Below are 20,640 nucleotides of genomic sequence, written 5' to 3'. Positions count from 1 at the left end.
CGCAGACGTAAGTGGGGAAAATGAGCCTTTATTATTAGCCCGTGTGTTTATAACGAGCATGTGATTGAATTTTTCCTGCAAACACTTTAAAAAGAGCTGTGGGAAATAAAACTCCACCAAAAACACAGTGATTTCGGATGGTTGCATCATGAAAACAATGAAACACAAAGTAGGTGACATCATATTTATAAACCAAGAGCCTCTAAAGCACCTGTGTGTGTGGTCCTGCATACACACACACACACACACACACACACACACACAGACACACACACACACACACACACACACACACACGTTTGTTGTTGCTGTGCTTTTCAGTACAGTGAGCTAGAATCTTTATAAGGTTTTATGGTGATACATGGGCACAAAAAACAAACGCACAAAAAGTGTATTTTTTACTTGATGCATTTTCCTCGTAAAAACATCGAGGTTTCTGGTGGTGAGTTCAGTGACCAGTAACACATCGATTCTTTCCTACTTTCCGTTAATCAGAAGATCACATTTACCCGCCTTCAAGCCCAGGCATGGGTTTATCATAAAAGTTTTTTGCACACTACATTCTAGACATTACGTTACTAAAAACATATTTAGATGTTTTACGCGGCGTTTGTTTCTGAGTGTTTCTTTCTTCTTTTTAAAACCGACCAACCCTGTGGTTTCCATCTTTTTCTTTTTTTCAATGTATTTATTTTATTTTTGCACTGAAATTACCTTAATTTAAACGATAAACACATAAAACGTGCATTTATGTCAGCTGCCCATAGGCTGGTGGCGCATTACCGTGCATCGATGGGTGTTTTCACGCGTCACCAGTGGGCGCTTCTTCCTGCGCACAAAGAGAGCAGAAGCCGTGTATGCGCACAATGTGAGAGTCTCCGCTCAGAGGCAGCGCTGTCCTCTGTGCTTCTTGGCAGCATCTTGTGGAAGTGCAGTTGGAGGAGGTCGCGGAACACTCTCGGCTTGGCGCGTATCGTCCTCGGCCGGCAAATGTACTTATGATTGTGGGAATTTACCGAGAGCACAGCTTACTGTTAGTCCCATCCAAGCGAGCAGAATTAAGTGCAGAGCGCAAACACTGCTGGAGCAGAGGGCATCCTCTCTTTTTTGTTCTTGCTTTTTAAGAGGACAGGAGTTACTGTGGAAAAAAAGGAAAAGAAAGAAAATGAAATAACGTGTGTGAAACAACGCGTCTGACGGATAGTGGGATTACAATCACAGCAGTTTAATGAAGAGGAAAAAATCTGCATCCTAGGACAAGTAAGTGATCCTTGGAGAGCATCACTGCATGCGTGCGTGTTGTCGCCCTAAATTTATGTGCATGCACCTACCGTGAACTGTGCTCTGCTAAGTTTTGGTTTTGCAAACATGTCTAAAATAGAAACAAACATAAGTTGGAAGGATAGAGCTTAAAAGCTCTCTTTCCTCTGGCGAGATGCCGTTGTCTAAATTTGTGAAAAGGGCACAGACGCCAAATGTGTGCGTGCTGATAGTAGGCACACGTGCACGATGCTGATGATTGCGTTTCTAGATGAGCCTCAAATGGGTTGGATGGTCCTATTGGGATTTGTACCGCTGGGGCTCATTTCCCTCATCTTTAGACAAAGTCCATATGGTGCCGCTCTGCTCAGTCACACAGAGAGAAACAGCATCAGGACCGTCCGCCTGGAGAAAAGCCTCTTTCGAACTTGTTAAAGGCGATGATATCCATCTCCAGGCGGAGGAAGGGGGGAAAGAGCATTGACCTATGTGAATTATTTAAAATAGTTGCTTTTTTATTTTTCTGTGCTGCCGAGTTGTGCCCCCATGCCCTCTTAAATTATAACATTTCGATGATTTTTACCCTTTTCTCTAAAATTTTGCATACTCATGATAGTTGTGCCACACGGGGGATAGTTATTAGAGAAATGATCTTTAATAACTCGACTCCATCCTCTCTCTTTTAATCTTGTTTTCTTCTTTTTTTTTTCATGCAAATCCAAATATTTGCCCATCGGTGGTCTGCACACAAGTATTCCCTTTCTTCCCACCCAGACTGCAATCGGACAGAACAGTGAACAGAAAATGCAGCCGGCTCTGCATCTTCAAAGTATCCTACCATTCAGCAGGGATTGGAATCGTTCTCCCCTCTATTCATGTTTATTTATGGCTGCTTTTCGCATAACTTTGAGAATAACAAGCAGAAGGCAAATGAGAGGTGAGACGTGTCTTTGAAAGGCATGCAGCGAATTGTTCTATAACACATAGCAGGATAGCAGTGCAAAGATGAGCTTGTGCTGTAGCACCGTTTGCTTTCAAAAACCCTTTTGATTGAACCAGAGTGGCAATTACATTCTACAGCCAGTTCCTTTTCCCCTGGAAAGGCTGTGAAACGAGTTGAATAGTATAAGAAAAAATGTAAAGAGCCTGCCTGAGTGTCTCCTGCTCCTCATCCTTGACCTCCAGTCAGGGGTTTTTTTGTGTTTTTTTTTTCTTGTGTGTGTGTGTGTGGGGGGGGGGTTGCTGCTGTATCTAGGATGAGGGTCTGGGGATGTGCCTGGCTGATGAGGGGGTTGAGAAATGGATCGCCGCTCCCCTTTCTTTTAAGTGCACTTACTCTCTTGCCCCCCCCCCCCCCCCCAACCGTGTGTTAGGCAGCAGCTGAGGCATGCAGCCGTGTTTAACATTGGAGGGGATGTCACAGGGAGGTGTGTGTTTGTGTCCGGGGGGGGGGGGGGAGATAGTGATTTTTCGCTATTTACACAGCTGTAAAATGTCCTGTCCAGATGTGTATTTTAACAAATATGTAAACACGTAAAGGAGAGAAAAAGTCAGGGGATGTCATAACTGAATGTGAAATTACAGGAGGGGGGGGGGGGGGGGGGGGGGGGGGGGGGTTGTATTTTGTGTGTGAAAAAGTCAACACTGGATGTGAAGTGCTTTCATGCCTCTGCTTTTCACTTAAGTGATCTTTCGTGAGTAGAACTCCTGCCTCCAGCTTTGCTCTTTGCTGTCCTCCAGCATTCAACCCTGACCTTAGCCACAGTTCTAACCGCTGCGTTTTATTCACACGCTCGCAGCGTGACATGTCAATCACATGTGTGAAGCTGCTGCTTTTTCTTTCTAGCCTGCGAGGAAAATCTGAGTGTGTGTGTGTGTATGGAGGAGCGGGAGAGGGGTGGTGGGGGTGGTGGGGGGGGTTCTTTCATGAATGTTAATGTAGCTTTTGAGGCTTGGGTTTGGGAGGGGGGGCAATTACACAAAATGCCTTTTTATTTGAAACCTTTAATGCATAATTTGCTATGGGAAGCACTGCTCATTCACCCAAGAGCCTAATGCAGAGTTATGGCGCAATCAATACCAAACAATTACCCCTTCTTTGCTTCTGTTTTCTTTCATTTTTCTTCCAAGTATTTCACTGCAGGCTGCAAAGTTGTGAAATGCAGATATTATGCTTTGCTTTTATTTCTACGTCATCTCGTTTTTGTTTGTTTTGAGGAACTATAATTTCTAAAAGAAAGCCACCCTCAGCCTACTCGGGTCCTCAGTCAGTCAGAATAAATTCAGAGTTGATTGTGAATTCTTCATTCACTGGCAAAAAGAGGCGAGCAGCTGTGGATTTAGATTGAGTCTGCCCCTGGTTGCACATCCTTGTTTCCCGGGTTCTTCTGCTGAGTGGATTTAATGGAGATGGCAGCAGATAGCCCTGAAGACAAGAACTACAATGAATAGATCATATAATGTAGTGAATCTATCCCCACCGTGCTGCTGGTGTTTTGCATGTTCTGATATAGCTCTGCTGTGCGTTTCCTGTGTATCGCATGTGATCTAAATGCAGACCTTGAGCTGTGATAGAAACTCTCCTTTCTTCCCTCCCTTATTAGATTCTTTTGCAATTATGCTGCCCTCGGGGGGGAAATGGATGCCTTTAACCACCTCTCCTATCAATTATGCGCCAAACAACAGCCCCACTAACCAAGAAGTCATCTCATTTACTCTGGAATGCGTTTAGCCAATGACTTCCATTAGGTTTAGCTTCTGTGGAGGTGAAAGTGTGATGCCTCATTACATTTGGCAGAGCAATCGTTTGGCCATCATTTGGGCTGAGGAAGCTGAAGAAAGAAAATGCCACCTCGCCGCCACAAAAGCAAAGAAGTCATTTTTACTTTGCTTGGCATCCTTGCTATTGTGTTCTTTCTCTCCTAGATTTACTAAAGCTTTAGATGATATTCAGCTCTGCAAGGAATGACACAGGTGCTGCTTTCTGAAGGTCAAAAGAGTTAAAAATCGCCTTTATATAAGAAAACCGTTGGATGGTATTATGCTTTTAATCTAGTAGGACTCAAAGGATTGGAGCATCGGGAGACACTTAAGCTCTGCACTGAGAGCCACTGAAAAACTGGGTATTGTAGAAACACATGCTTCTGTTTGCTGTTTTATATTTTTTTTAAAAAAAGTTTTTGTGAATCAAATTCACAAAATACTCCAGTATGAGAATATTATTGCAGGTTTATAAAGGTTTCAGAATGAAGCCGCTCAAGGACAGCTATCCTGTACTTGAGCAGACACTCTGCCACGTACTGATCACAAACCAGAACATCTTTACTGGGAGATTTTTCTCTCAGGATGTTGAAGTTTGCTGGGATGACGAGGTTGAATCCTCAACTGGCTGCTAATACTACACTCAAACTGAAAAATGCAGCACACACTTTTTTCTTTTCTTTTTTTTTTTTTTTTGCTCCAGTAGAATCTCGAAGCGTGTAATCCAATGTGATGGGGTTTTAGAGTGGCAAAACGCCCCCTTAAATTTTGAAAGACACCAAGGAAATCCACTCTGGATCTGGCTGCGCTTGCAATTACAGCAAACCGCGAACAATTACTGGCACCGGCACAGTCGAGCTAAGCCAGCTCTGGCCATTAAGTTGTGATCAGGCAAATGGCATTATTTTGTCCTGTCTGTAAATTTGACTGTGCATCACACTCCTCTATAAGATTATGTTGCCATGCCTTTCACATCAAACCCCAGCCACAAGCCTGTAGCTGATAGATCAAGTGAGCGGTTAGTATTTAGGTCTGTTTCAAAAAATTTCCAAAGATAGCCTAGGAGTTAATCCACACAACAGGGTTGTGTTATAAGGAAGAGGGGTTGGGTTGAATTCTTAATCCTGAGAGGCGTATCACTTTTCTCTCGCTGTGATGTAGGTCAGCGCTTGAGCAAAGCCCCTCCTGTGTCACTGATACTACAATTACAGCTCTCCATTCCACCAGCACATATGAAAAGTTTTAATGGCCCCTAACATCATCGATTACTAGACAAGGCAGAACGTCACTTCAGCGCCACGTAAAGCAAAGGAGGCGAATAAAATGTTCCACCACAGAACGGCTTCTTATCACGGTAGATGCTGATATTGTGATATAAAGACTGGAATGTCCACTTTTGGCTAATTAAGAGAGTTAAATGTGAATCTGATGAAAAGTCCATAAAGCAGTCCCACTGAGTGAGTTACCAGCAATGACCTAATCCGTCCAGCGATATTAAAAAGGGGAAATAAGCAATAAAGGGCCAGATATACTGTTTGTTCCAGTGAAAGCTCTCTTCTGGCATTACAAAAAACAACCATTGAGAGTTATTAAAAGAGGGCAATAAATGGAAAAGAAGCAGCCTTTTCATTTTTTTTCTGTCCTTATTTTCTGTCTATTTGTTGGAGTTTGAAGTTTATTGCTAATTGCTGCATTATTTCACACTGAAAAAAAAAACCATGTCTTGCCCCATTTTGTGCTGGACATATCTGCATTATGCTTGGAGGATCCGCCACTGAAAACAAAGCTGAACGCCAGAAGAGGTGTTATCGGAGCATATCGATTCCAGTAGGGCACGTTATTATTCATCTGCTGGAGTAAATCAAAGATGACCTGGAACCTCCAGCTAGAAGAAGTTGTGCTGTACCCACTGCATCAAATCTTCTTTAGAAAAAGTCAGGCAGTGAAGTCTTAGTTTCTCCTAAGTGTTGAGCTTTTAATGTCATGCCACACACTATAAAAATGCAAAATCCTCAACTTAATCACATTCAGACTGTATTTTTCACACTTCAGCACCATGGACAGAGCAGGATGTTTCTCCCAGATCAATTATGTTGCTTCTGGAAAAAAGACCCCCTGATAATCAAGATTTAGCGAGGTCCTTCCATTTACTTTTGCAGCTGAACACGTCTTTCCCTGTGCGTCCTTTCCCTTGCCCCCAATGCTATTTCCAGTCCTTTTTGCAACCAAGCTGGACAACGCAGAGTGAAGCATTTTAGTGAAATTCTTTCATTTCTTCAACAACACCTCCAACTCTCCTCCCACTGCCTTCCCTCAGTCTTCACTGTCTTGCTGTTTTCTGGGGAAATGTGTGTGAAACCAAACGCAAACCCTATATTATGTTTTCAGATTACAAGTAACAAGCTGGGCCTGTGTAGTTACTAGTTTGCGCACACCCACCTCCGCTCTGCTTGTTTGCAGGCCCTTTGCTCTAGATTGCATTATTGTAAAGAACGGGCTACGCGTGTATCCATAAAAGGGCGCATTGTTAGTAGATCACCTGCAGAGCTTTCCGCTCCCGTGGGCAGTTTTTTTTTCCAACTGTGGCCTCACGCTAATTTGCCCTGCTTAGTAAATCTGTTTCATGCTTCCACAAAGTTGGCGGTCTCGGAAGAGGAAGGTTTTAAAAAAGAATGGTCACAACTGGTGCATGAGAGGCTGAGATATTTTAGTCCCTCGTATGGGTCACTCTCCAGAAGGATCCTACATTCCCCATAATGGAGAAATATACACACTTTTAACACCAAACAAGCATCGGGCTCTATCTTTTTTGAATAATCATTTTTTAATAATTTCTTTGTGCCTGTAACCCCTTAAAATATACAAGGACTGTCCTTAATGCCTTTTTGAGGGGCTCCACATTTTTATTATAGCAGTTATTAAAAGCTTTGATTTCAGGGCTGAGATAGTCACTGGATTATAGAGAATTGTAATGTTAACAAAATCAGCATACAAACAAGTTTAATAAAATGCCTCTGCTGTGATTTCTTGAGCTCTACCATACAGGATTTTAAAGACAGATATTGCTACAGATATTGGTGATATAAAAATAAAAATCTGATAAATTGGCTGATACCTTTTTTTTCTCAGGGGCACAGAACCTGAACAGATTCATTTAACATTTAATATGTGTAGTTATTTGAGGGTTATAAAAAAAAAACAACTTCTTTTATTGTTACAAGAAGTCACTGATGGCTCTTTTTGTATTTTTTTATGAGCATTTTCAACAAACAAGCAAGTTGCCAATATGGAAGTTGCAGACTGCCCTCTGGTGGACAAATTACACAAGATCAACAAATAACATGGTTGAAGGGTGTTTCTCCCCTCTCATCTAAACAGCACATAGCTGTGACAAAAAGCTCACTCACTGTAGAGAGAAGTGTACCTTACTGAGTTTAACAGCATTATGTCCTGCCCATAGATTTTTTAAGCCCCTAAAAACTGAACATCACAAGTAGAGTTGCTAAGCAGGCAACTAAAAGGTAAACCGAAGTGTGAATACCATTAAAAATCAATACAAGCCCAAGAAATGAACAAGCCTTACTGACTAACTTATTATGTCTACCTAACTAACAAATGTTATTAATTTCTATTTCATAGTAACTCCAGACATCACACATCTTCAAGACAAAATGTTGGCTTATCAATTATTAAGCATCTAGTTAGGGTAAGGCAATAGGATGGCACACATCTGTCCTCTACTGTCAGTCTTGTTTTCACAGTTTCAGTGTGTGGCACTCATGTATTTCTCATGTTTTTCTTGTTGATCTAAGGAAATTTGATTTATGTATACAGAAATGAAAACAGTCACTTTGCTTACATTCAGTCGGCCACCAAAGTCTTTGTTAAAGTACGAAATAGCATTTTGTGGAGTGCTGGTACACAGTCTGCCAGCTCCTATTAATAGTCAAATTGGGAGAGAGAAGTGTCTTTTGAGGTCAATCATTTCCTTCCTCACTTCTCTTTAAAGCAGCAGAATTGAGCTTGTTAGGCGCGATGAGAAATACACACAGTAAAAGAAAACATGCCCATTTAGCAGCTGTTTCTCTTCTTCTTCCTCTTCTTCTTCTGCACCACCTGAGAGAGAAAAAAAAACCCTCTCACAGCTGGGTTGTATCCTCAGGTTTTTGTCTGCTGCTGCTTTTCCTCACTTCCTCAACATTCACTTTACAGTAACTCAAAAATAATAGGAACCAATTATGGAAGTTAGCAGTGCTGTAATCGTGTTTTTTTTGTTGTTTTTTTGCTGTTGAATGCTTGTCGTATTTGGATCAAAATGTCATATTTTAATCACATCCATAATTACTTTCCCTTCAGATTAAAATTCTTGTATTCAAGCGAGAGCATTCCATTCACAAGCAATTGGATGAGAGTCTACTTAGCCCTCGGCAACTAAAGATGATGCTACCATGGAAACAAATTGTTCTGCTATCAATCACCGGATGCCTTGCAGGTAAGGTATTTTACACGTATTGTATCTGAGTCTCACTGCACAGGTTGTCATGGTTTATGTCACCACAAAACCTCTCCTGAGAAAGACTAATTTTTAATGTGTGTGCATTAAAGTACAGTCTTCCTATGCTCTTTTTGCGCTTTTTGACATTCTCACAGCAGTGGGTTTTTTTTATTTTTAATAAAATGTGCATATACTTTAGTCTCACTAAGAGGAAATAGCTGAGCATTTGCAAGTAACCTTAGAAAAATCTTCTGACCAAAAAAAGGTTACACTAATTAAACCACAGTCATTATATGTACAGTGTTCCGGCATGATGTCCTTCACCGTTCCCTAGAGCGGTGCGCCCGCTGCACGTTTTCACTACCCCGTCAGGGACATCTGGGAGTCCAATCCTATTCCTGTTTATGGCCTGTCCCGATCATTATCAGGATCCATGCAGTGAATCCAGACTCACATTTTAGCACAATCTACTTGCCACCGCGCCTCATTCTGCCCTTGTGCAGCCACCTGGGATTCTACAGCAGAAGCACAGAGACTCGGAATGTCAACCCTTGTTCAAATGACATTGTAAATCCCAATGAATGTTATTCAAATTGGCTCATGGGTAATTCACAGCCCTGCACCCAAAGGAGTGAAATCCAAGCAGCCTCACCTTGCTAGCGGACGAGTGTTTTTAACAGGGCCTGTAGGTGCTAGTTCTTATTCGGTGTTGTCATCACGCACCGGGAGCGTCTCGGCAGTCGCTGCGGCCGATAACAATCATTAATGACATGTGAAGCGACGTGTTGTCTTGGTTCTCCGTTCTGGGACAATGAAGCAGCCACACGGAATAAACTCACACCTGTGCTGTTAGCCTGTGGGATGAATGAATTCACTCCTGCATTCGCTCATGCTACCATCATTTGTTGATAGATCATTCGGCAGCAATTGTTTTGAAACGTGATGCTTTTCATCCCTAATTTCACCTCCAGATTTCTCCAAGTCCTTCTTCCCTGTGTTCCCAAAGCATTGCCAAGAGCAGCCGTGACTCACCGCCCTGCCTCGTTTCTCAACCTGTTTTGATTCCTTGACACATTTTCGCCGATTAAAACCACATGTAGAACTGCTAGCCACATGCCACAATCTGTTAGCAGTAGGATATTAATTAGGCCTACACTGGCCGTCTGTTGACTCTGCTTTAGCACCAGATTGTGTTCAACATCCTTTCATTTTTGGCTGCTGGCAGATGAGCGCATCCTTATGGCCTCAATTAACATGCATGTGTAACATGGCGTAGATGTTCCGAAAATACAACGCCTCGCTTTATTTATCAACCCCGTCATACCCAAGCCGTCGTTAATTACTGAGGGAATACGTGAAAACGTGCTCTCTGCATTAACTGTTGTTGACTTAGGTGCTTAACTTAACTCCCTGCACTGTATTCAGCTGTTTTTAGGATATTGTTCCTGGCAAGTAATTAACAACCACCTCACTTTAGTTATATCAGCGAGCTCTGTTTGACTCGCTAGAACTCACAAATCTCTTAGCCAGCTAAATATTGCAATCAAAGCAGAAGGTGACATATTTTCCAGGATTTTTATTTACTCACATAATCACATCCGGCTACAATATAATAATTTGTCACATGGATAAAATGAAAGAATGAAGCCCGGCCTTATGGAAAACTGGCCTAGTGTGTAGAACTTGAGTGAATTCGCACAAGTGCCTCGGCCATTGCTCTTTTCCTCATTATTCCAAGTGTCACGCTCATCTGAAAAATGCAGTAGCACACAGAGGAACAGATAACAAATATGTCAGCATTAGCTGTTAATGCCTAACAAGGGTAAGTAGGATTTACTCTCCTTGCAGCAAGATAAGCAAATAATGTACACAACACATCACGAGGAGTGTCCTAATGCATTCTTCTTTGTAAAGTGAGGTACTGCTCAGAGAATAGGAGGTAATATACTGTATAGAGTATATTGAAAAAGTAATATACACTGAGTGTCAGAAGGTTCCTGTATTTCTGCAAGATTAACTATTTGCCCTCACAGAGATTGTGCTTCTTCCAGTATTTTCTCTTAAGGTCAAAGAGACAAATTTTCTAGCTTGTACAACTATAGACTTTCTCCCCTTTCTACAGCCTGTACAGAGGATGTCATATTTCAAGGGCCAAGATGGAGGACGGAGCCAAGTGACCTCATTTTACCAATCAACTCCCCAGACCACCAGGCTACCATTGCGTGTGAGGCAGAGGGGAGCCCTCCTCCACAGTACAGGTAAATTACCACATCAAAGTGCCATTCCCCACAAGCCTCAGCTGTCTACCTGCTCCGTGCTCCACGTCTGCGTCGCGTGCTGAAAATCCAATCCGGCTTAATTGCTTGTGAACCTTCATTGCTGCTTCCACAGAAATCAAAGACGGTCCCAATAGTGTTGGATGCTATCGATTTGTTAGAGAACAACGTTTTCTGGACATAAATGCTCGAGAGAGAGATAAGGCGCCATCCAACAAGAAGACAAGCTTCAAAGAGCAACTGCTTAATTGAGCATCTGTTTCTAATTGAAAAAAAAAAGCTTATCTGTTTTTGGCCTGGGCTATGATGTGGAGTTGGAGTCATGGAGCCGCCACTGTGGTTGATGAATATGCTAACACCTAAGATACGAGTGAGGTTAACCTTATTAATGATAAGATTTAAGGCATGGTGCGAAATGAAGCTGGTGATTTATAATATGGTGCACGGCTTAAGAAATCATTAGGAGAGAAAAGGAGATTTGAGCGACTCATTTGCACTGCAGATCCTTTGATATCTCTGTGGCTATTCCCTGGCGGTGCAGGGAGCCCGGCCTGAAAATGGCAGCTGGCTGTGTTGTTTTTTTTTTGTGGTGGATTGTGTTTCAGAGCTTGGTCAGCACCATGTAGATGCACAGCAAGCAGAGGATAGAAGCAGTAACCTTGTGAGTGACATTCTGTTAAACGCTTACATTTCCTATAATGTGTCTGCACTGAAAACATGGTTCAGGCAGAGCAGCGGGGCGGGGGGGGGGTATCACTGTACATGTTGTGCAACCTGAGCTATCTCCAGGATGATGGCAAAACCATCACTCGCATTATCTCACCCGCAACTTAAAGCCTTTCTGACGTTCACTTGTGTTGTTCGAGAGGTTTTCTCTTTGGGGCTCTTTGCAGAGTTAATGCAGCAGTAGGAAATGCCATTGTTGTCAGGATGATCTGCAGTTTGTTCTCTAGCTGAGCAAGCAGAGGTATGATGTAATATTAGAGGAGCGGATATACACAGATTCTCACTGCAAGAGTGTATCCTCATTTTAAAGCTGCTCTAATCAATATTTTAAGTGAACAGTGGCTCATATGACAGTGTGTTATGTGAAAGGGCTCATTTGTAGTGGCAGACACCCACAACTTAGGTTTACGCTACTAGCTTCTTCCAATGGAGTCAATGGACATAGCCTTTAACATTTAGCAACATGCCAGATCTATTTGTCATAGATATAAAACAAAGGATAAGAGGACTAAAGCAGGGTTAGGAGTTTAATTTCTCGGGGGTCATAGTAATACAACTACAAAAGAATGCTAATGTAGCTGCTAGTGTGGCAAGTTTGCTAACAGGTTAGCGATAGCTTTGTCGCAAGGTAATATTTTGTAATTCATGTAACTTTTAGGTTGTTCTGACCCAACTGGGTCAAACGGGTATTAACAGTGTTTATGTAGTAACTGTGTGTCTGTCTGTGATACAGTGGTCATTCATAATGTTAAAGCCTGATTGATACAGGTGTGTTTTCTAATACTGATTTTTTATGGGTAATATCAATTGTAATATCAGTATGTCAACATTCTTTATATATTTCTAAAAATAAAAACTTGTACAGGATTAGTATTTTAGGATACTGAAAAAGGAAAGTTATAGCATCTTTGGTTATTAACTTTGAAGGAAAGTATTTAACAAACTACTAAGCAAATGAACCGCCTACTCAGAAGTGGCGAGAGTGTAGAGCGCAGTGCAGACAATGTGATGACACAATGTCTTAATTACCCCAAGCAACATTTTTGTTCTGTAAGTTTTCCTATCAGCAAATACTGAAGAGCATACACTCACTGCTTACTTTAACTGTTTCTTAATGCAAGTATCTAACTACCCAATCACATAGCAGCAACATGTGCTCAGGCAGGTAGACACACTGAAGTTCAATCTAAACATGAGAATGGACAAGGAAGGTGATTTAAGTGACTTTGAACGTGGCATGGTTGTTGGTGCCGGATGGGCAGGTCTAAGTATTTCATAAACCGCTGATCTAGTGGGGTTTTTCCACACAGCCATATCTAGGATTTACAGAGAATGGTCCAATAAAGAGAAAATATATAGTGAGCGGCAGTTCTCTGTGAAAAAATACCTTGTTGATGCCAGAGGTCAGAAGAAACTACTCAGATCTGCTGTGAGTTGATAGGAAGGGAATAGTCAATCAAATCACCACTTGTTACAACAAGGTATGCATAAGAGCACAGTACATTGAAACATGAAGCAGATGGGCTGCAGCAGAAGAAGACCACATTGGATGTCACTGCTGTCAGCTAAGAACAGGACATTAAGGCTACAGCTGGACAACAGAAGACTGGAAAAACATTGCCTGGTCTGATGAGTCTAGATTTCTGCTGCAACATTTGGATGGCAGGGTTGGAATTGTGATTTAAAAAACATGAAGGCATGGCTCCTTCCTGCTGTGCATGAGTGGTTCAGGCTGGTTGTGGTTTTGTGATAGCATGGGGATATTTTCCTGGCCCTTCAGTATCAACTGAGTATTGTTTAAACACCACAGCTTACCTGAGTGCTGTTGCTTACCATATAGATCCTTTTATGACCACAGTGTACCAATGCTATGAACGCTGCTTCCAACGAAATAACGTGTCATGTCACAAAGATGACATCATGTCCAACATGGCTGTGCAGTCCACAAATCTGCATCAACTATGTGATGGTATCTTGTCAGTATGAAGCAAAATCTCTAAGAAGAGTTTCCAGCACTTTGTTCAATGTATCCCATGAAGAATTAAGGTAGTTCTGAATGCAAAAAGGGGTTCCAGTACCAGCAAGATGTATATTACAGACAGCAGTGCAATTCATTAATTGCACTGCTGTCTGTAATATGCTAATATCAGTTATTACCTGCACCAGCAAAATCTTGGTGAACAGTCCCTGAAAAGACATTGATAGGTGCAAAGCTCTGTTTTCAGGCTGTTGAAACAACTTCTTTTTTTCCCCTTTCACTTTTCAACCAAATTATATGGGGTTCTGTTCTTTTTAATGTAGTCTTAATTTGGGCAAAATTACACTGTATGAAAGGCAGCCCAGTTTTCAGTAACTATGACTCAATACAGCTATGACTGGTTGATCAATTTAAGCCCACAAAACAACAGCCGTGGACAGTTGGTGCTTGGTGGGTAATATCACCCTACGATATTGAAGATATACACCGCCCACATGTTCAGGAGTTCTGCTGATAAAAAGTCTTTTTTATTGCTCTTTTGTTTTTACTATTTCTCTGATTTCAAATGCATTTCCTGCTTAACTCTACCCCACATCGCTGGCGAGCCTTGTGTGGCTTCTCGTTTTCTGCAGTATCTGTCGTTCACTAATTTTTCTGTGTTTCAAACCACTCGACTTCTGTTTGTAGAACAAAAACAACACAGATATCTCACGTTGGCCAATTTCATCTAGGTCAGTAGCTCTCGGAGTCACTGCCATCGCGTATTAATAAATAATGTGAAAACAGGTTTAAAAGGAAAAATTGGAAAAAAAAATTGAGTTTAAGCATACTCTGACCACTGTGGATTGACATTTTTGGTAATGCTTTTAAAGACACTAGATTTTTGCCCTTAATGTTACTTTGAAGAAAGAGTCATTTTTGAGCTTTATTTGGGTTGCATCAGTTTTTCTGACACTGATTGTCCTTGACTTGTTTCCCTTCGGGCAAGGAGAGGACTTTTTTTTTCTTTTTGTCCTGGTGATAAAATAGAAAGCGTAAATTCTTTGCAATTTATTTCACCAACACTGAAATTAGAAGCTCAAAACGTCCTGAATGTAAGCTGAATGAAATGCCTTTAGGAAGTGGTCATGCTGTGACTTTCAGCAGACTGGGCATAAACTATATGCACAAGCCTACATGCTGCCAATGAATAGTATTTATATAATTAGATATGCCAAGCGAGAGAGGGTATTACATTCAGAGCACTTAATTTCCTCAGTTACTCTAGCTATTAAGGAAATTCCATCCATTTGGTCTAATATCCATACAGAAAATTGGGCCACACAATATTGAATTTGCCAGAAATGATGATGTTGTTAACCCTCGTGAGCGAGCCTCGAATGTGTTTGTAGCAGTGAGTTTGTCTTTTCGATTAGTATTGGGTATTTCGGCTTTTCAGCATCTCACGTGGTCCTGGAAAACACCTGAGGACATTTAGCACTTTTAAAATGATCAATTATGAATCAGATATTACCCGAATCAATTTCACTTTCACTTTATTCGCCCTGGGAAGAGGCCAGATGTGCACAATGTGGTAGAAATCTATAGCAGGTTTAATATAGAGTGAAAAGTCCAAGCCAAAATTTCAAGTTACACCTCTGCTGATATCAGTGCAAAGTAGCCTCTGTGTCATCTGACATGTCATCTGTTGTTGTTCGTGTTTTCTTTATTGTATTATCAGATGAGACACCTTTGGGAGCTTCATGTGTCACCTGCAGTTTGTATGCAAGGATGTACCTCGCCTTCATCACCTTATCAGACACTTTCACACAATCCGACGAATCTTCTTTCTGCTTCTCTTCTGATCTAGCGCTCTCTTAAAGTAGGCCAAGTTTCTGTTAGAAGGGACTTACTTGGCACCATCTTAACATTAGCCAACTTCTCTTGACGCATGACGCAGTCAGGCTGGGGGCTATTGTTGACCCCATAAGACAGGCAGCTTTCACCAGAGTGTCATACTGACACTTCTTCCCCCCCTGGTTTCTTTAGGTCATGGGTCCTCTTCACTGGCGGTTATTGGTGGTTTCCAATTTCCTCCTCATTAACCTCCTCACTGTTAGTTAGTCGGGGCCTTTGATGTGTCACTTTTTTTTCACACCCTCCAATAACTGCTTGAAGTTGATATTAATATATTATATTTTCTACAGTTTTATATTGCAATTACAGAATATAGTCAAAAGGTCCCACCCAACTGACCTCCGCTGACACTTGTGTGGCTCAGTACAGTATATTGTAACCAATGGTGTAGACCAGTGGTCCCCAACCTTTTTTGCGCCATGGACCGGTTTAATGTCAGACAATATTTTCACGGACGGGCTTTTAAGGTGTCGCGGATAATTACAACAAAATAAAATGATATGTCCAAGACAAAAACTGTGGTATTCTGTAAATATAATAATAATAATAAAAAACGCGAATTCACTGTGTAATTGTGTAACTTTATTAGCAGCGTCCTCCTGAAATGCGCCAACAACATTGAGAGTAACATCCTCCTCTCTGCTCCTTAATGCTCTCTGGTCACTATGGTAACGTGTAAATATTTCTTTCAAAATAAGACATACAACTACAACACGGGAAAAGACCCAGGGAAACCGAGTTAAACCCGATAAAAACCCTGAGAAACATAAATTTCACACCCGAGCCTCAAATCTCGCGGCCCGGTACCAAACGACTCACGGACCGGTGTCCCGGGGGTTGGGGACTGCTGGCGTAGACCATATTTACATAAAGCACTATGCTGGTAAAAAACCAGTATGCCACAGCAACTTAGAACAAGAACTTATATTTTTTTCTTCAGAGTCTACAAATTCTGAGGAGACCAAAACAAGCACTCCGTTTCTCCATCTCTGAATACAATCTGATTTTCCTTTCTTATGCAGCTCTCAACCAAAGCCCAGTGGCTCTTGCTGAGCCTGTAAATGTTAAAAAAAAAAAAAAAGGCTCTCAAATTTACAGTTATATTTTTTAGAAGAGGCTCAGTAATTTCCCGAAGCAGCTGGGCACCGGAAAGGTTGACTAAACAAGAGTAAACACCTCATTTGTTCATGACCATTTTCAGCAGGGGATAAGTACAGATTTGGCGAGCTTGTGTGCATTTATGGCAGCGGGATTGTGGATCGATTCAAAGTAAACAGCAGTACCCATGTTCCCAGTCATAAAGGAACGTGTCACTCAGTGCATCGATGTGGGTCACTGATGCGTTTTTAATAGATGTCTGACAACAGAGGAGCTCTGCTGCACGGAGGAATAAGATCCATCTGTCTCTGGATGGACGCAAAATACTCGTAACACACAAAACTGACAGAAAGAAGAAAATATTTGGTGTCACCTGGCTCACTCCTGTAATTTGGGGTAAATCATTAGCAGCAACTCTCAGTGTTGGAGTGTCAGTCACGAGAGAAAGTGCTTTTGAGCCTTCGTGCTGTTGTCAGTTTGCACGGATGCTCAACAGTCACACATGGAAAAATCCATCACAGAAAAGACCCAGCAGAGCAGAATGCAATGTGGACTGGCATTACAGAAAATGGAAGGAAACCACTAAGTGAGGAAGGCAAGGATGACAAAATCTAAAAATAAACACTTCCTGACATATTTTCTCCTGTAATATACTGAAAACAGACAGATTGGTGAAATTTAACAGTCATGTAGAGGTGGATTATTCTTCTAACGCAGCAGGACTGAATGAGTTGGAAAAAAATCTGTGTGGTTGATTTAAATAGAACTCTACACATATGTGGCAGATATGATAAAATGAGAATGCCTCGTTGTCATTTGTGTTTATGCTCATAATCCCAGTGAGTTATTGTCGCTAGCTGGCTTCATATCGCCTGATTTTGTTTTCAGCGCGCCGTTCCACCTTCACCTCGCCTACACGGTGAATATATGAACGGGAACCCTGACAGTTTTTCAGTTGACAAATAGTCCAGCGTAGCGCCAGAGCACACTCCAGGGCTCAGGGCGCTGCTTTATGAATACACCTGTCACTGTGTTTACTATGAATCTGCCGTAACACAGGATCAAGGGCACAGTAGTGATTGGAAAAGGGGAATAAAAAAAGTGCTTCGGTTGGCGTCTGCTATCATGTAATGCGACTTCGGGCAGATGCACGACTCTACCTTTGTTTACCAGTTGGAACGGGGTAACAGGGACACGCGTAGAACTGGGAGGGTGTGATTAGAATTCAGTCGCAGCATAGGGCCAGATAACGGCACCGAATCGAGAAACTGTAACAAATAGAATTGATTTTTATCTTTTAGAGAGTTACATGCTCTTTTATAGGGTGAGAAAATTCTCTGAGCCTCGGGCTTGCAAAATCATTTCAAAAACAAATGGATGAACTGAGAGAGAGTGCAGCGATGTGGTCTTAGGCGCAGGTTAATTCTGCATATGTGGACTTTGATCGCGCTGCATGAGTATTCATTCATTAATTTTAGTATTGCTTTCAGGCCATAAATTGAAACTGTAAAGCGCAGATAATGTCGGTATGTACAATATGCATGTGAATGCTATATTGTGCTATATTAGTGTATCTACTAATATATCGCTAAGTTCACAGGATTTTACACAGCAAAGCGACACTGATACAGGGCGATTTTAAGTCTATCTGTGGTGTTACGTTCTTACGTTTGGCTCGACAGCAAAGTGAACACCATTTTATTAAAAGGCAGCAGCAATAGCCTGCTAAATATAATAGCAGAGAGTACCCTGGTCAGCAGTTGAATTTCCATTATCAGCTCCTAAGCCCTGCAATTGTGTATGTGTGAACTGCATGTGGTCTGTGTGGTCACTGCTGTCTCTGTGGGTGTCTGGCCTCAAGGAAAGCCAGGTGAGCCAGTGGTGCAGTACCGTCCCCGGTCTATTTGATGAGGAGACCTCATGCAAAATTGATGTGAACCTCAAGGTCACAAGGAGTTCATACAGAGCATGCTCAGCTCAGTCTGTGCCTGCAGCACACCGCAGCAAATAGGACTGTTCTCCTGGACCCTCTCTCTGTGACTTACTGTAAGCTCCTCTCTGCCTGATGTGGTGTTGGATTCAGTGTGTTTCACTCAGCGCACTAACATTAAGAACTCTGGCTTGCCTTTCTCTTTTACTGATGCAGTAAAAGAGTTTAAGTGTTTTATTGAGTTGCCAGGTTGGGGAGGAAAAAAAAAACCTCTTTCAGCATGACTCTCTGTAATTCATCTTCTCCTCTAAATCCATTTATAACAACCTATTATCACTGACAGATACAGATTACTGTAAGAACCCATAACAAATCACTTACTAGAATTTGAAACCGAAGACTTGAACATTTTTTTGTCTTTTTCAGTGACTTACTCTGAGAGAACTTTGGCTCCCAGTTTATTTGACATCATGAACCCATAGTTCACTTATATTATATTATCTCTTATATTGATACTTAATAACATCCATATGAATGATGTATTTTTTTGTTTAAAACTGTTTATTAATGGATGCATTTTGTGATAAAACGCAACACCTTTGCAAAATGTTGAGCTTTTACAAACACCTTACATTTATGACAGCTAATATGTGTAAAAGCTTTCATTAATAATCTAAAATTGTCAATCTCATTGATTATTGGAAACTGCAGACAAATTTATTATACATGTGATGACGGTTCATTCACACAGTAAGAAACTCATAATTTAACTGTCATTATTGAGTTAATAACATTAAAAACTCTTATTAGTCCTAGTTTATGTGTATTTTTATGTATTAAAGACTAACTGCCTTTAATTTTAAAAAGCTGAAACATTCATTTTTCTGATGCTTTTATAAGTTAGAAACTATAGATTTTTTTAATGTACAAATTAGAACATTTATTTATGTAAGTGATGCAATTTTGATCTTTTTTTTCCTGACAACTCATCATTTGGAAGAGTTCAATAAAGAAAAGTACAAAAACATCTGTAAAAGCCATTGACAATAACAAAATGCAGTGTAACACAGTCTACATTTAAATAGTCGGTAGTTAAAAATATCGAATCTACAAGGCATCAGTAAATTTATTAATCACTAATAAAATTCTAAAAATTATTGTATATTGTACAGACACATTTTTGATGGGCATGATCTGAATTGTCTATAAAATAGAGTGATCACTGACTTGAATGGTGACTGAGTGAATGTATGTAAATAAGTAAGTGATGAGGGAAATGTACGCATTGATTATCAGGTACTACATGCAGGAATTCTGCAGAAAGCAGGTGAGACTGAGACACCTGTCACATTTTCTCAAATGAAATAAACTTCAAATAAACTGTAAAATAAATTTACAGCAGGTGAAAGTGGAAAATCTGACTATATGTGCACATCCGAGTCCCACAAAGCTGTGACAGAGCACTCCATTAAGAGATAGGTACATTTCTCCTTTCTTGTCCCTTTGATGTAAAGCAGTGCAGACTGGTTGGGTCTATAGAGATGTTTTGTACAGTGTGTTATGTGGATGTTCTTTCATATGTTTTCAGAGTTTACCTCTCACTGTCACCATGGGAAAAGTTGCAAGAGCGGGCTCATTATTTAGCTCAAAATTGGATCGTAATGGCAAACACTGGCATAGCTGCATACTGCAATGACTAAAGGACAGCGCATGTTACACAAGACTGTGCTTACAATAAGTCAGCAGCCCTTTTGCCCTTGTTGATATTTCCTTATCTATAAATCCCATACAAAAAAAATGGTTCCCCAGGTCTGCTAATATCAAAGCTTGTCTCAGATGTTTGTGCAGCACAAGTGGGTGGGTGGCCTACTGATTGTGTTGGTGGAGCAGAGGCACCGTCGCACCCAGCCAGCTGTCTGCTCCATGGGTGTGTGATCTGTCCAGGCTGCCCACCTTCCTTTCCCATTAAGTTCAATCATGCTGGGTTGCTGCAAGTCTGACTAGCTTCTCATCCTTTGCCATTTAACCTCCTCTCACACATACAATAATCCTCCCTTTGGCACAAACAGAGGAAGAATTGGACAGACAGGAGAATTCGAATGGAGGCATAAAGGGACATCATGAGCAAATAGTGAAATGGGAGTGTTTTATTTTGAGCGTGCTGCCAGATATATTCTTGGAAACCTGAGGTTTTTCAAGTTTAGGACATTTAAAAGTAATA

At 41.2% G+C, this 20,640-nt stretch overlaps 1 protein-coding gene across 1 annotated transcript in view; it reads left to right on the top strand.

The window, feature by feature from the left end:
- Positions 1-880: 880 nt before the first annotated feature.
- The window catches only part of cntn3b (contactin 3b), a 54,198-nt gene continuing 34,438 nt past the window's right edge, over positions 881-20,640 (top strand). The window contains exons 1-3 of the mRNA XM_063474776.1: positions 881-1,260; positions 8,377-8,512; positions 10,638-10,773. Of these exons, the coding sequence (XP_063330846.1) occupies positions 8,458-8,512; positions 10,638-10,773 (191 nt within the window). The 5' untranslated portion in view covers positions 881-1,260; positions 8,377-8,457. The remainder of the gene's footprint in view (positions 1,261-8,376; positions 8,513-10,637; positions 10,774-20,640) is intronic.

Source organism: Pelmatolapia mariae, linkage group LG5 (genome assembly GCF_036321145.2).
Source record: "Pelmatolapia mariae isolate MD_Pm_ZW linkage group LG5, Pm_UMD_F_2, whole genome shotgun sequence".
Lineage (NCBI taxonomy): Eukaryota > Metazoa > Chordata > Actinopteri > Cichliformes > Cichlidae > Pelmatolapia > Pelmatolapia mariae.
Note: the sequence above shows the minus strand (reverse complement) of the source record. Positions and strands in the feature narration are given on the sequence as shown.